This window comes from Salmo salar, chromosome ssa19, assembly GCF_905237065.1.
Source record: "Salmo salar chromosome ssa19, Ssal_v3.1, whole genome shotgun sequence".
In the NCBI taxonomy this organism is placed as follows: Eukaryota; Metazoa; Chordata; class Actinopteri; order Salmoniformes; family Salmonidae; genus Salmo; species Salmo salar.
Window position 1 is genome coordinate 72,959,262 of NC_059460.1, and position 14,952 is coordinate 72,974,213.

At 42.2% G+C, this 14,952-nt stretch overlaps 1 protein-coding gene across 4 annotated transcripts in view; it reads right to left on the reverse strand.

Annotated features, from left to right (window-relative positions):
• Window positions 1–14,952, reverse strand: part of LOC106579565 (dipeptidyl aminopeptidase-like protein 6) — a 307,921-nt gene that overhangs the window by 28,702 nt on the left and 264,267 nt on the right. For all 4 annotated transcript variants that reach the window (XM_014159600.2, XM_014159599.2, XM_014159601.2 and 1 more), the window contains 4 exons: window positions 14,678–14,759; window positions 10,671–10,791; window positions 1,215–1,369; window positions 835–932 (listed from right to left, as the gene is read on the reverse strand). In XM_014159600.2, the coding sequence (XP_014015075.1) occupies window positions 835–932; window positions 1,215–1,369; window positions 10,671–10,791; window positions 14,678–14,759 (456 nt within the window). The remainder of the gene's footprint in view (window positions 1–834; window positions 933–1,214; window positions 1,370–10,670; window positions 10,792–14,677; window positions 14,760–14,952) is intronic.

Below are 14,952 nucleotides of genomic sequence, written 5' to 3' on the forward strand. Positions count from 1 at the left end.
GTTAGATTAGTAAGGGTAGTGTGGTTGTGATTGGAGGTTAGATTAGTAAGGGTAGTGTGGTTGTGATTGGAGGTTAGATTAGTAAGGGTAGTGTGGTTGTGTACGGAGGTTAGACTACTAAGGGTAGTATGGTTGTGTACGGAGGTTAGATTAGTAAGGTTAGTGTGGTTGTATTTGGAGGTTAGATTAGTAAGGGTAGTGTGGTTGTGTACGGAGGTTAGATTAGTAAGGGTAGTGTGGTTGTATTTGGAGGTTAGATTAGTAAGGTTAGTGTGGTTGTACTTGGAGGTTAGATTAGTAAGGGTAGTGTGGTTGTGTACGGAGGTTAGATTAGTAAGGGTAGTGTGGTTGTATTTGGAGGTTAGATTAGTAAGTGTAGTGTGGTTGTATTTGGAGGTTAGATTAGTAAGGGTAGTGTGGTTGTGTACGGAGGTTAGATTAGTAAGGGTAGTGTGGTTGTGTGGGGTGGTTAGATTAGTAAGGGTAGTGTGGTTGTATTTGGAGGTTAGATTAGTAAGGGTAGTGTGGTTGTATTTGGAGGTTAGATTAGTAAGGTTAGTGTGGTTGTATTTGGAGGTTAGATTAGTAAGGTTAGTGTGGTTGTACTTGGTGGTTAGATTAGTAAGGGTAGTGTGGTTGTGTACGGAGGTTAGATTAGTAAGGGTAGTGTGGTTGTGATTGGAGGTTAGATTAGTAAGGGTAGTGTGGTTGTATACGGAGGTTAGATTACTAAGGGTAGTATGGTTGTGTACGGAGGTTAGATTAGTAAGGTTAGTGTGGTTGTATTTGGAGGTTAGATTAGTAAGGGTAGTGTGGTTGTGTGGGGTGGTGTACCCCATCCTCGGGTCTTCAGGTCTCCTCATCTCGATGGTGTGCAGGGGCCCGTTCAGGTTGACCACATACAAAGAGATGACTGGATTTTCCTCCCCAGCCTGCACGGAGGACAGACAGCAGAGAGACACTATGATTGCAAATGCTATTAATAAAACAACTGTTCTTAATGGACATTTTAAGTGCACCTGCCTAATGAAGGATATGCCTGTAGACAGAACTAACTCCATGTTGGAATATTTTCCCATTTCCCAAGATTGGTTGTACTTTTTTACCTTTATGTGTGTTTCATGACCTTTGAGCGGTGGTACAATTTACTGTGGTGTAGCTTCGTAGTAGAAAACGTTTTGTTGGTAATAGGTTAATAATTATACTGTTCTAACCTTAGGGTAGTGATACTCCCTCCCGGTAGGATAAGTAGTTCCTGTGAACATAGGGATCTCCATCCTGGGCACCATAGTGTCGTTGATGGTGGCATATGCCAGCCGGGCACCATCCGGAGACCACCAGTGGGCAATATGGGTCTGGAAGATCTCCTCTGGAAAAGGACAGGAGAGAAATATCCTTTAGTTTTCAGTAATAATAACGATGGTGAAACTCTAACAGAAAGCCATTATGTGTTTGAATAGAACTACATTACAATACCCAGTGCCGACGCGAGTCAGATACATCAGTCATGTTACATACTGACACAGACATCAATTGCGATGCATAGTCAGTTTGGATCAATGCTGTCGTAAAATTCATAAAAATGCTGAAGCATGTTCTGGTCATAAATCAAAACACTGCTTTTAATCTCACAAGAGAGAAACATCGACCAACCACTGGAGAGAAACATCGACCAACCACTCAAGAGAACCATACTAGAGAAGGCAACAGAAAAAGTAATTTCCCAGTCAGGTGCAACATTGTAGGGTGGTGTAAGCAGGGACATTTCGAGTGTGTGTGTGTGTGTGTGATGTTGAGGTACACAGAAAGTGTCCTGTTGGAGCTTGGCTTACTTCATCAAAAACCTGTGACCTCTTGTGCGTCACTACAGAGCCTGTGCATGTGTTTGAAATTATGCAGGGTGATATGGATAACATGAAACACAGTCACATCCCTGAGGGGGCTCTATTGATAGGTAGTGCCAGGTGAAGATACACACACAGGCACGTCCACGTGCACACATGCATAAAAACACTGTGTGTGTGTGTGTGTTTGAACCTGCCTTTGTTTCCATGTTCTATCTCCACAACTATGATTACCCAGGTGAGCAGTCTCTCACTCGTCTATTCCCCCTGGTTCACACACTCACTGGGCCTAAATGACTCACTGCCTAACACGCACATTACTTATGCATGAGTGGCCTGTTACTGAGGCAGGTGGGCAATAGAAGCTACTGAATGTAATGTGACAGAATCAGGTGGGCCAAACTAATGAAAAGGAGAGTCGTATTTCTGTTCCAGGACAGAGCCCCACCTGTTTTGAGCCCCACCTGTTAAGCTAAAAAAATATATATATATATATATATATATATATATATATATTAAAAATGTGTGTCTTGCATGTTATTTTGGCATTAATACCTGTCACATATCAGTTTGCAAACAATATAAAAATAAATGAATCATTGAGTTAATAAAGCCGCATACAAACATTGTCTTTTTTTTGCTTTCTTGACTAAGTCAGCTCCAAAATGTAGGTGTTTCAGCCTAGCTCAGTGCTTTCTGTGGTGGTGGGGCAGCCAGTGGAAAAAAGGAGCGGAGGGGTTGGTCATCTTCCCTAGTTGCGCAATGATTGGCTCAGTGTTCTGTGACTCATGGGGACACTACGTCACTGCAAAATCTACGGGTATGGCTCAAACATTCTAGCCCCTTGGTTGATGTGTCATAGACTTACATTAGAAATGCCCATCCAAGAAGGCTCAAGGTCAATGGCCACAGATAAAATGACACTAAATCATGTTATATCTACCGTAGCTTTGATTGGACTGATCATGTCAACATCAAACTTTCAAAATCTTAGCTAGCAAGCTAGACAAGCAGTCATCAAGTTGGCAATTTACTGGCAAATCCTTTTCAATCCTTGTCATAAGAAGAGAAATTATAGATAAAACGTATCGATGCTCATCGGCCATTGGACATAAGAATGATGGATGCCACTGTGTTCTTGGAAATCTTCAACGCTACAGAATTCTTTTGGTACCCTTCCCCAGATCTGTGCCTTGACACAATCCTGTCACCTCCCTGACCAAGGCCCTTCTTCCCCGATTGCTCAGTTTGGCCAGTCGGCCAGTTCTAGGAAGAGTCTTGGTGGTTCCAAACTTCTTCCATTTAAGAATGATGGAGGCCACTGTGCTCTTGGGGATCTTCAATGCTACAGAATTTTTTTGGTACCCTTCCCCAGATCTGTGCCTCGATAAAACCCTGTCTCGGAGCTCTACGAACTATTCCTTTGACTTCATGGCTTGGTTTTTGCTCTGACATGCCCTGTCAACTGTGTGACCTTGTATAGACAGGAGTGAGCCTTTCCAAATCAAGTTCAATCGATTGAATTTACCACAGGTGGACTCCAATCAAGTTGTAGCAACATCTGAAGGATGGTAAATGGAAACAGGATGCACCTGAGCTCAATTTTGAGTCTCATAGCAAAGGGTCTGAATACTTATGTAAATAAGGTATTTCTGTTTTTTATTTTTATAAATGTGCCAAAAAAATTCTACAAACCTGTTTTCGCTTTGTCATTATGGGGTATTGTGTGTAGATTGATGAGGGAAAAAATGTATACTACCGGTCAAAAGTTTTAGAACACTTACTCATTCAAGAGTTTTTCTTTATTTGTACTATTTTCTACATTGTAGAATAATAGTGAATACATCAAAACTATGAAATAACACATATGGAATCATGTAGGAACCAAAAAAGGGTTAAACCAATCAAAATGTATTTTATATTTGAGATTCTTCAAATAGCCACCCTTTGCCTTTATGACAGCTTTACACACTCTCAGTCATTTGATTAGATGTTCAGGAGTCTAATGGCTTGGGGGTAGAAGCTGTTTAGAAGCCTCTTGGACCTAGACTTGGTGCTACGGTACCGCTTGCCATGCTGTAGCAGAGAGAACAGTCTATGACTAGGGTGACTGGAGTCTTTGACAATTTTTAAGGCCTTCTCTGACACTGCCTGGTATAGAGGTCCTGGACGGCAGGAAACTTGGCCGTACGCACTACCCTCTGTAGTGCCTTGCGGTCGGAGGCCGAGCAGTTGCCATACCAGGCAGCTCTCAATGGTGCAGCTGTAGAACCTTTTGAGGATCTGAGGACCCATGCCAAATCTTTTCAGTCTCCTGAGGGGGAATAGGTTTTGTCGTGCCCTCTTCACAACTGTCTTGGTGTGCTTGGACCATGTAGGTTTGTTGGTGATGTGGACACCAAGGATCTTGAAGCTCTCAACCTGCTCCACTACAGCCGCGTTGATGAGAATGGGGGCGTGCTCGATTTAGCCTACTGTCTGACTTGGTGGTGCAAATGTAGACTATAGCCTGTTTTAGAGAAATGTAATCATCGAATATTGTAAGAGCTTTCATTGTCTGCTTATATGCCCCCTTTATTTATCCTATGGTTCTGACTTGGTGTACAGGGAGAATACTGTAAGAATGACACGTTCTTAATTCTGTCGCTGTACATTTCAAAAGTGCATCCTAGCTCGCTCATTAATGTCTTAATCAAAATTACGGATTGCCTCTTATCCACTCGTCGCCCCCTTATGCCATAGTTTGTACATCTCAATTGTCAGTAGAAACCACATTTGTTTAACCTGTTAGGGCTAGGGGGCAGTATTTACACCGCCGGATAAAAAACATACCCGATTTAATCTGGTTACCACTCCTACCCAGTAACTAGAATATGCATATACTTATTACATATGGATAGAAAACACCCTAAAGTTTCTAAAACTGTTTGAATGGTGTCTGAGTATAACAGAACTCATTTGGCAGGCAAAAAACTGAGAAGGTTTCATGCAGGAAGTGGCCTGTCTGACAAGGTGTCGTTCTTCTTGTCTCTGTTTATTGAAGAGTGAGGATCTTAGCTGTCCCGTGACACTTCCTACGGCTGCCATAGGGTCTCAGAAGGCGGTAAAAAGCTGAATCGTGGCTTTGCAGGCTCTGGCTGAAAAAAAGTAACGCGTTTGGGTAGTGGCTGGTTACAGTACTGTGAGACTCAGGCTCGTGCCCGCGTCGACCGAAAGCTTTGTTTACTTTCCTCTGTTTAGCTAAATGGACATTCCCGGTCGGAATATTATCGCTTTTTTACGAGAAAAATGGCATAAAAATGGATTTTAAACAGCGGTTGACATGCTTCGAAGTACGGTAATGGAATATTTAGATTTTTTTTGTCACGAATTGCGCCATGCGCGCGACCCTGATTTACCATTTCAGATAGTGTCTGGGACGCACGAACAAAACGCCGCTATTCGGATATAACGATGGATTATTTTGGACCAACCAACATTTGTTATTGAAGTAGCAGTCCTGGGAGTGCATTCTGACGAGGACAACAAAAGGTAATCAAACTTTTATAATAGTAAACCTGATATTGGTGAGTGCTAAACTTGCCGGGTGTCTAAATAGCTAGCCCGTGATGCCTGGGCTATGTACTTAGAATATTGCAAAATGTGCTTTCACCAAAAAAGCTATTTTAAAATCGGACATATCGAGTGCATAGAGGAGTTCTGTATCTATAATTCTTAAAATAATTGTTATGCTTTTTGTGAACGTTTATCGTGAGTAATTTAGAAAATTGTTAGTGAATTCGCCGGAAGTTTGCGGGGGGGTATGCTAGTTCTGAACGTCACATGCTAATGTAAAAAGCTGTTTTTTGATATAAATATGAACTTGATTGAACAAAACATGCATGTATTGTATAACATAATGTCCTAGGGTTGTCATCTGATGAAGATCATCAAAGGTTAGTGCTGCATTTAGCTGTCTTCTGGGTTTTTGTGACATTATATGCTAGCTTGAAAAATGGGTGTCTGATTATTTTTGGCTTGGTACTCTGCTGACATAATCTAATGTTTTGCTTTCGTTGTAAAGCCTTTTTGAAATCGGACAGTGTGGTTAGATTAACGAGAGTCTTGTCTTTAAATAGCTGTAAAATTGAAGTAATAGCATTTCAAACGTTTTGAAAATCGCGCCACAGGATTCAACTGGCTGTTACGTAGGTGGGACGAATTCGTCCCGCCTAGCCCAGAGAGGTTAAGCAAGTCAGCCATATCTGCTATGTTTCTTTAAAAGGCAGTAAATGAGGATGAATGAACTGTTTCGCTGCCAGACAAGGCTCTGCTGATATCCAGGTGTAGCAGTGATAAGATGATGGGACTGCTGTTGGGACTCTGCTGTTGGGACAGCTTTATGTAGGCTCTAACAGTTTGTGAGCACTGTTTGTCACCGTTATCGTGCAATTAATGTATTGTTAATGTTGTGTTGTGTAGTGGCTTTGCTGGCATGCATCTAAAACATTTGAACTTTTTTGCCCCAACAAGATTTACATGCTAAAATCGCCACTGGAGAAATGTGAATTGAACTAAGAACACATGGTGCAGAATGAGTCCAGTCCTGCAATAATACATGTTAGAAGTGAGTCCACTGGTGGATGAGAGCAGAAGCACGACAGAGATTCAACTGAACTGCCTGCTTACAGAGAGCTTAGAAAGGATATTATATATATACTAAACACACACACAGTTGTTTACTTCTATTTTTTTCAGAAAAGAAGCTTACACATTCAGCTGGAACGCCGATAAACAACACCGCTGATAAACCACACTGCCGTAAACACAAACAAACACAAACAAATCAACAAACATAAGCTTCTCAGTGTGCGAAATGTGCAATCCCAGCCAAGACTCCATGGGGTATGCAGACACAGCTCGTATCAACAGTGTGTGTGACTATTATCGTGCCGTGCCAGACTTCACTGGCTCTGTCCCTGGGCCACATCATATTTCAGGATGTTGTCTGCTCCAGCACGTCAGTTAGTCTGACAGACACGCCACAGATAACAAACACTCTATAATCACCTTGGGTGTTTTGTCTTTCTGACTCCTCTTACACAAGACTGTCAGTGTCTCACACACTATCAGTGTCCCACACACACACACTGCCAGTGTCCCACACACACACTGTCAGGCATACAGTTGAAGTCGGAAGTTTACATACACTTAGGTTGGTGTCATTAAAACTCGTTTTTCAACCACTCCACAAATTTCTTGTTAACCAACTACAGTTTTGGCAAGTCGGTTAGGACATCTACTTTGTGCATGACACAAGTCATTTTTCCAACAATTGTTTACAGACAGATTATTTCACTTATAATTCACTGTATCACAATTCCAGTGGGTCAGAAGTTAACATAAACTAAGTTGACTGTGCCTTTAAACAGCTTGGAAAATTCCAGAAAATTATGACATGGCTTTAAAAGCTTCTGATAGGCCAATTGACATCATTTGAGTCAATTGGAGGTGTACTTCAAACTCAGTGCCTCTTTGCTTGACATCATGGGAAAATCAAAAGAAATCAGCCAAGACCTCAGAAAAAAATTGTAGACCTCCACAAGTCTGGTTCATCCTTGGGAGCAATTTCCAAACGCCTGAAGGTACCACGTTCATCTGTACAAACAATAGTACGCAAGTATAAACACCAAGGGACTACGCCGCTGTCATACCGCTCAGGAAGGAGACGCGTTCTGTCTCCTAGAGATGAACATACTTTGGTGCGAAAAGTGCAAATCAATCCCAGAACAACAGCAAAGGACCTTGTGAAGATGCTGGAGGAAACAGGTACAAAAGTATCTATATCCACAGTAAAATGAGTCCTATATTGACATAACCTGAAAGGCCGCTCAGCAAGGAAGAAGCCACTGCTCCAAAACCGCCATAAAAAACAAGACTGCGGTTGCAACTGCACATGGGGACAAAGATCGTACTTTTTGGAGAAATGTCCTCTGGTCTGATGAAATAAAAATATAATTGTTTGGCCATAATGACCATCTTTATGTTTGGAGGAAAAAGGGGAATGCTTGCAAGGCGAAGAACACCATCCCAACCATGAAGCACGGGGATGGCCGCATCATGTTATGGGGGTGCTTCGCTGCAGGAGGGACTGGTGCACTTCCAAAAATAAATGGCATTATGAGGCAGGAAAATGATGTGGATATATTGAAGCTTGGTCGCAAATGAGTCTTCCAAATGGACAATGACCCCAAGAATACTTCCAAAGTTTTGGCAAAATGGCTTAAGGACAGCAAAGTCAATGTATTGGAGTGGCCATCACAAAGCCCTGACCTCAATCCTATAGAAAATTTGTGGGCAGAACTGAAAAAGCGTGTGCGAGCAAGGAGGCCTACAAACCTGACTCAGTTACACCAGCTCTGTCAGGAGGAATGGGCCAACATTCACCCAACTTATTGTGGGAAGCTTTTCGAAGGCTACCCAAAACGTTTGACCCAAGTTAAACAATTTAAACTGTAGGTATAAACACAGACAGGGGGGCACACACAATGATAATCTCATCTAGAGTGCAAGCGTGGTGTTTTCCTCCAGGGAGAGCTTTCCTCCAGGGAGAGCTTTCCTCCAGGGAGAGCTTTCCTCCCCATGTCTGACATTGTGACTGACCCTGCAGCCATCTGGTCCAGATCTAAACAGATGTTACACAACCTGGGAAGGGCTCTCTCCCCTTCGCGGGTTATGTCACCACTAAACACACACACACGTTTGATGTGTTATTGCAGTATGAATACAGTCTGTCAGAGATCTGCATTGAGTGACATGATATGTGAAGCAGGTCTACGTTGTGAGGCAGGTCAAGTTCAGGCTAAATTCCCTCCCGGCTCGTTGAAAGATGAATCTTCCTTCATAAATGATTAGTGTAAATTGCCAGGCCTTCAGCGCTTCACAAGTATATGTCAGGGTTTAAATGGAGTTAGACTAATATTGCTGTTGGGAGGTCTCCACTGCATCTTAAAATCTCATTCAAACTAATCTGGGGGTAGGGGTGGGTCATGAGTCAATAGTAAACACATACACAGATTACACACACAGACTACATACACACTGTAACACACATACTACATACACACTGTAACACACATAGACTACATACACACTGTAACACACATAGACTACATACACACTGTGACACACATAGACTGCATACACACTGTGACACACACATAGACTACATACACACTGTGACACACACATACTACATACACACTGTAACACACATAGACTACATACACACGGTGACACACACAGACTACATACACACTGTAACACACACATACTACATACACACTGTAACACACATAGACTACATTTACATTTTACATTTTAGTCATTTAGCAGACGCTCTTATCCAGAGCGACTTACAGTAGTGAATGCATACATTTCATACAATTTCATACATTTCATACATTTTTTTTTTTTTGTGCTGTCAGGGGTCAAATACTTATTTCCCTCATTAAAATGCAAATCAATTTATAACATTTTCGACATGCGTTTTTCTGGATTTTTTTGTTGTTATTCTGTCTCTCACAGTTCAAATAAACCTACCATTAAAATTATAGACTGATCATTTCTTTGTCAGTGGGAAAACATACAAAATCAGCAGGGGATCAAATACTTTTTTCCCTCACTGTACATACACACTGTGACACACACAGACTACATACACACTGTAACACACATAGACTACATACACACTGTAACACACATAGACTGCCTTGAATAGGTCTGTCCAAACTATTGACTGATACTGTATATTCATGATATATACACACTGTAACACACACAGACTACATACACACTGTAACACACATAGACTACATACACACTGTAACACACACCTACTACATACACACTGTAACACACACATACTACATACACAGACTACACACATTAACACAAAGTTTGAGTGTAGAAGCAATATTTAGTGCAAGCAACCTCGCAGGCACACACACTTACATGCAGACACTTAAATGCACAAACATTTACATTTGTCATTGTAAAATCTTGGAATCTTGCTTGCTCAAGAGACTAGAGACTGTCACAGTCTGTCACAAGTAGGGAACTTTCAATTACCTGGGATTCCCAAAATCAGAAGGGAATAAGCAAGAAATACGGAATCCTCAAACCAGGATTTCTGGGAAACCAGGGAATTTATTGAAAGTTCCACAAATTTTGCAACCCTAGTCCCAAAAGACCTAGTTAGTAGAGACCCAAGTGCCAGTCCACCCATTGAGCACTACACGAGGCCCTAAATAAAAGACAGCAATTTCCATCCCTTCCTGACAGTCCTCCATCTCTCTCTTTCTCCGTGTTATTAAAAGAGAGAAGAAAAGAGAGCAAAAAACACGAGGAACAGAAGAAATGAATTTATTAGTAGAGTTGAGAGGCAGTCTGGTCCTCAGGGGACGAGGCGGAGGCACTGAGGTGGACTCAGGTGAGCTTTGATCAGTCGAGTCAAAACAGACAAAACAACGTTGAGAAAACCTGACATCTGTATCAGAGTGGAGAACAGACGGTGAATATTAATTCTGCTGAATTCATGCTAATTAATGCTAATTCTCTCATGTAGAACAGCCGTGGTGAGAACTCGGGAAATTGGAGCAAATTGGCAGGTTTCCTGTTTTTAACGCCATTTTGGCTTGTCACTTGTTTACTGCACCTCTGACTAGCCTAAATAATAACTCTATAATTTTTACTCAAGTGCCACATTCTTTGGGGTCGACAATGCAATGGGACAGACATCACCGCCCAGAACACCAATAATACAGTATTAACATCAGCCAATCTCACCTTCGTACAGCCAATCGCTGAGCCCATTGAAGATGACCCCCTCCTTGCCGGTGGAAACCAGACGGATCGATCGGCTCTCCACTGTCGAACGGTAGTAGATGTTGTTCTCAAAAATAAAAATCTAAGGGAAGAGAAAGATGAGGGAAAAAGGGATGAAATACTGAGGTGATTAATATGGAAAGAAGACAGACAGACAGACAGACAGACAGACAGACAGACAGACAGACAGACAGACAGACAGACAGACAGACAGACAGACAGACAGACAGACAGACAGACAGACAGACAGACAGACAGACAGACAGACACAGACAGACAGACAGACAGAAAAGAAAAGAAGATGTATAACCTATGATACAGGAAGATGTAACCTCTGCATTACTAAACTTGTTGACCTGTAGGTTAACAGAAGGATGCTTTAACCATGAGAAATATAGAGCCAATATGAGATAAAAAGGTTCTATCCATAGTGTAGATACTTTCCTATTCACTGCACAACTTGAATTGTAAAACATTTAGCAGTTGTGTTTGCTGACTGGCCTGGCTCTGATTCTGCTACTGCCAGCTTGTTTACATCTCCGTAGTACTGTCGGTCTAAGTATTGATGGATAACTCTGGAACAGGAGAGAGAAAGAGAGAGAAAGCAGGAGAGAGAGGGAGAGAAAGAGAGAGAGAAAGCAGGAGAGAGAGCGATGGAGACCAAGAGTTTTGTATGCAAGAGACTTAAGGTTGTGTGTGAGAAAACAAAAGACTAAAGGTTGTGTGTGGGAAAACAAAGGTGAACAAGAATACAGAGATAACGTACTGCATAATGAATCCCTTCCTCAACACATTGCACACCAATATTGTATATCAATATAAATCCTAATTGCAGATGAATCCTCTAATGGTGTACAGCATTGCCCTCCTCTCTGTCCAGTGTTGGGAGAAGTGTTGACTACCTGCTGGGCAGTTCAAGGTCAGCTCCATCCTTCCTAATTAAAACTTCTGTTGCTCGTGTGGCAAGGTAGGCCAGGGGGCACCCCGGTGTGTTTGAGTTCTCCTCGGTGCAGACTGACTGAGGCCCAGTTTAACAACTGGATCTAGGCCAGTGCAGAGAGTCACACAGTGAGCTTGGCCCACTTCTGAAGGAGGTACTACCTAAGCTACCTCCCATATGCTGTTCACACACAGAGTCTGGGGAGATGTGAGGTCATATTGTGGGCAGGCTGACAACAGCAGGAGAGGGAGATGTGCCATGTCAGACCCTCTAGAGAGAAAGGGAGGGAGAGGAAGGTAGAGAGAGATGTGCCATGTCAGACCCTCTAGAGAGAAAGGGAGGGAGAGGAAGGTAGAGAGAGATGTGCCATGTCAGACCCTCTAGAGAGAAAGGGAGGGAGAGGAAGGTAGAGAGAGATGTGCCATGTCAGACCCTCTAGAGAGAAAGGGAGGGAGAGGAAGGTAGAGAGATGTGCCATGTCAGACCCTCTAGAGAGAAAGGGAGGGAGAGGAAGGTAGAGAGATGTGCCATGTCAGACCCTCTAGAGAGAAAGGGAGGGAGAGGAAGGTAGAGAGATGTGCCATGTCAGACCCTCTAGAGAGAAAGGGAGGGAGAGGAAGGTAGAGAGAGATGTGCCATGTCAGACCCTCTAGAGAGAAAGGGAGGAAGAGGAAGGTAGAGAGAGATGTGCCATGTCAGACCCTCTAGAGAGAAAGGGAGGGAGAGGAAGGTAGAGAGAGATGTGCCATGTCAGACCCTCTAGAGAGAAAGGGAGGAAGAGGAAGGTAGAGAGAGATGTGCCATGTCAGACCCTCTAGAGAGAAAGGGAGGAAGAGGAAGGTAGAGAGAGATGTGCCATGTCAGACCCTCTAGAGAGAAAGGGAGGGAGAGGAAGGTAGAGAGAGATGTGCCATGTCAGACCCTCTAGAGAGAAAGGGAGGGAGAGGAAGGTAGAGAGAGATGTGCCATGTCAGACCCTCTAGAGAGAAAGGGAGGGAGAGGAAGATAGAGAGAGATGTGCCATGTCAGACCCTCTAGAGAGAAAGGGAGGAAGAGGAAGGTAGAGAGAGCAAGCAAAGCTCAGCGTCTCAGTGAAGGATTCGTCTCTGATTTAAAAGAAGAGGAGAAAAAGACCTTTAATGAAGACCCCTTATCAAATCAAATCAAATGTTATTGTTCACATACACATATTTAGCAGATGTTATTGCAGGTGTAGTGAAAAGCTTGTGTTTCTAGCTCCAACAGTGCAGTAATATCTATAATTCACATCTAAAAGTAAAAGAATGGAATTAAGAAATATATAAATATTAGGATGAGCAATGTCAGAGTGGCGTTGACTAAAATACAGTAGAATAGAATACAGTATATACATATGAAATGATTAAAGCAGTGTGTAAACATGATTAAAGTTACTGCTGAAGCTGGAGTTAAATGAACAGTGTTCATCCACACAGACACAGACTCAGACACAGCTGCCTGTCCTCCCCTCTGGTGAATCAAAGGACACTGTGTATTTAACCTAATTCCACCGCTTTCAACATGGGACAAGACAGCTGTGCGTGTGTGTGTGTGTGTGCACGTGCGTGTGTGTGTGTGTGTGTGTGTGTAAAGAAACAGCTGTGTGAGTGTGTGTAAAGAAACAGCTGTGTGTGTGTATGTGTATGTGTGTGTGTGTGTGTGTGTGTGTGTGTGTGTGTGTGTGTGTGTGTGTGTGTGTGTGTGTGTGTGTGTGTGTGTGTGTGTGTGTGTGTGTGCGTGCATGCATGTATATGTGAACTCACATTGGCAGACACCTTCCTCTCCCACCTAATCATCTTATTGTTGACAACAAGTATCATAGCCCAAACGGCAAGAATCTGTTGCTGGGAGGAAAGCTCCTTTAAACGAAAGTGACTGTATTGGAATCAGGGCTGTTTAATGAGTAATGATAGGAGAGACTGTGTGATATCAATCAATTGACTTCACCAATGAATCCACTGGGGAGATTAGAGGTAATTAATTGCATTGTGCCAGAGGATAGTCTGCTCTGAGTACTAGTAGACTAATGCTTATTAATGTTCTTTCTATGGCTAGACTGCCTGGTAGCTTGTGATAGTTTAACAGAAATAGCTATAGGAAAGGTCATAGCTAGGGTTGCAAAGGGAGAGTATATTACTGGAAACTAGTGGCCCTTTTGGAAGCTTCAGATTATCACAGGTGTGTGGCTTCTGTGTGGCCTTATCACATCATATATAAAATAATAATTAACTAAGATGACTTTCAAATTAAACAGAATGACAAAGCTATAAAACATTTCTTAAATATAAACCATCAACTTAGTGAATACCAGTGTTTAATATGAGGGTTTCTGAATTAAATATTCTTGATATTTTTTTTATACATGTATTTAAATACCTGTCGGTTGTAAATGTTTTGACGTAAAACTGGTGTCAGTTGTGTAAAAATTCAATAGTTCAAAGATTTGCAGAGTGAATAAAAAATTATGCATTTGTTGATTAGATGCTTTTTCTTTATTAATTAGGCTGTTTTCTCTGGAACCATATAGTTTATCTACAAGAATTTCATGGACAATTTGGACACTGATATAGAAAATTAATACAGCATGGAATATATATATATATATATATATATTTCAGTTCTTCAAGTATATATTACCAATGTTACAATAGATTGCCATATATTTTCTGTTAATTACCAAAATACTGAAGATTCTGGTAACTTTTGTAAATTACAATGGGCTTGCAACCCTAGTCATAGCTAATGTGGAGATAAAGTCCATTCATATTGTACTATCCATTGAGAACCAGACACGGACGGACACACACACACACACACACACACACACACACACACACACACACACACACACACACACACACACACACACACACACACACACACACACACACACACACACACACACACACACACACACACACACACACACACGATTCTGTCAAATAGCAGTGACATAGGGGTATGGAGTACGGATGAGACAGAGGGTGCTGCTGGGAGTTGTAGTTCTTACCAGCTGCTGGCCCTTGGGTCCCCAGCCTGCGTACTGCAGTTGGGCGTTCCGTACCTCTGGAGGGTTCAGGTTCCATGTCTCTCTGCAGCAGAGAGGAGAGACCACAATATGAACACACATACACACACACATCCACACTACACACCGACACACACATTGAACTGCCCCTCACTAAATGACAGAGCACCTTCTTAAAAAAATACTCTTAGTTGATCATCAACAAAACAAAGCATAAAAAAAAACACTCCACTGCACCGCACAAGCAGCCTTCGCTG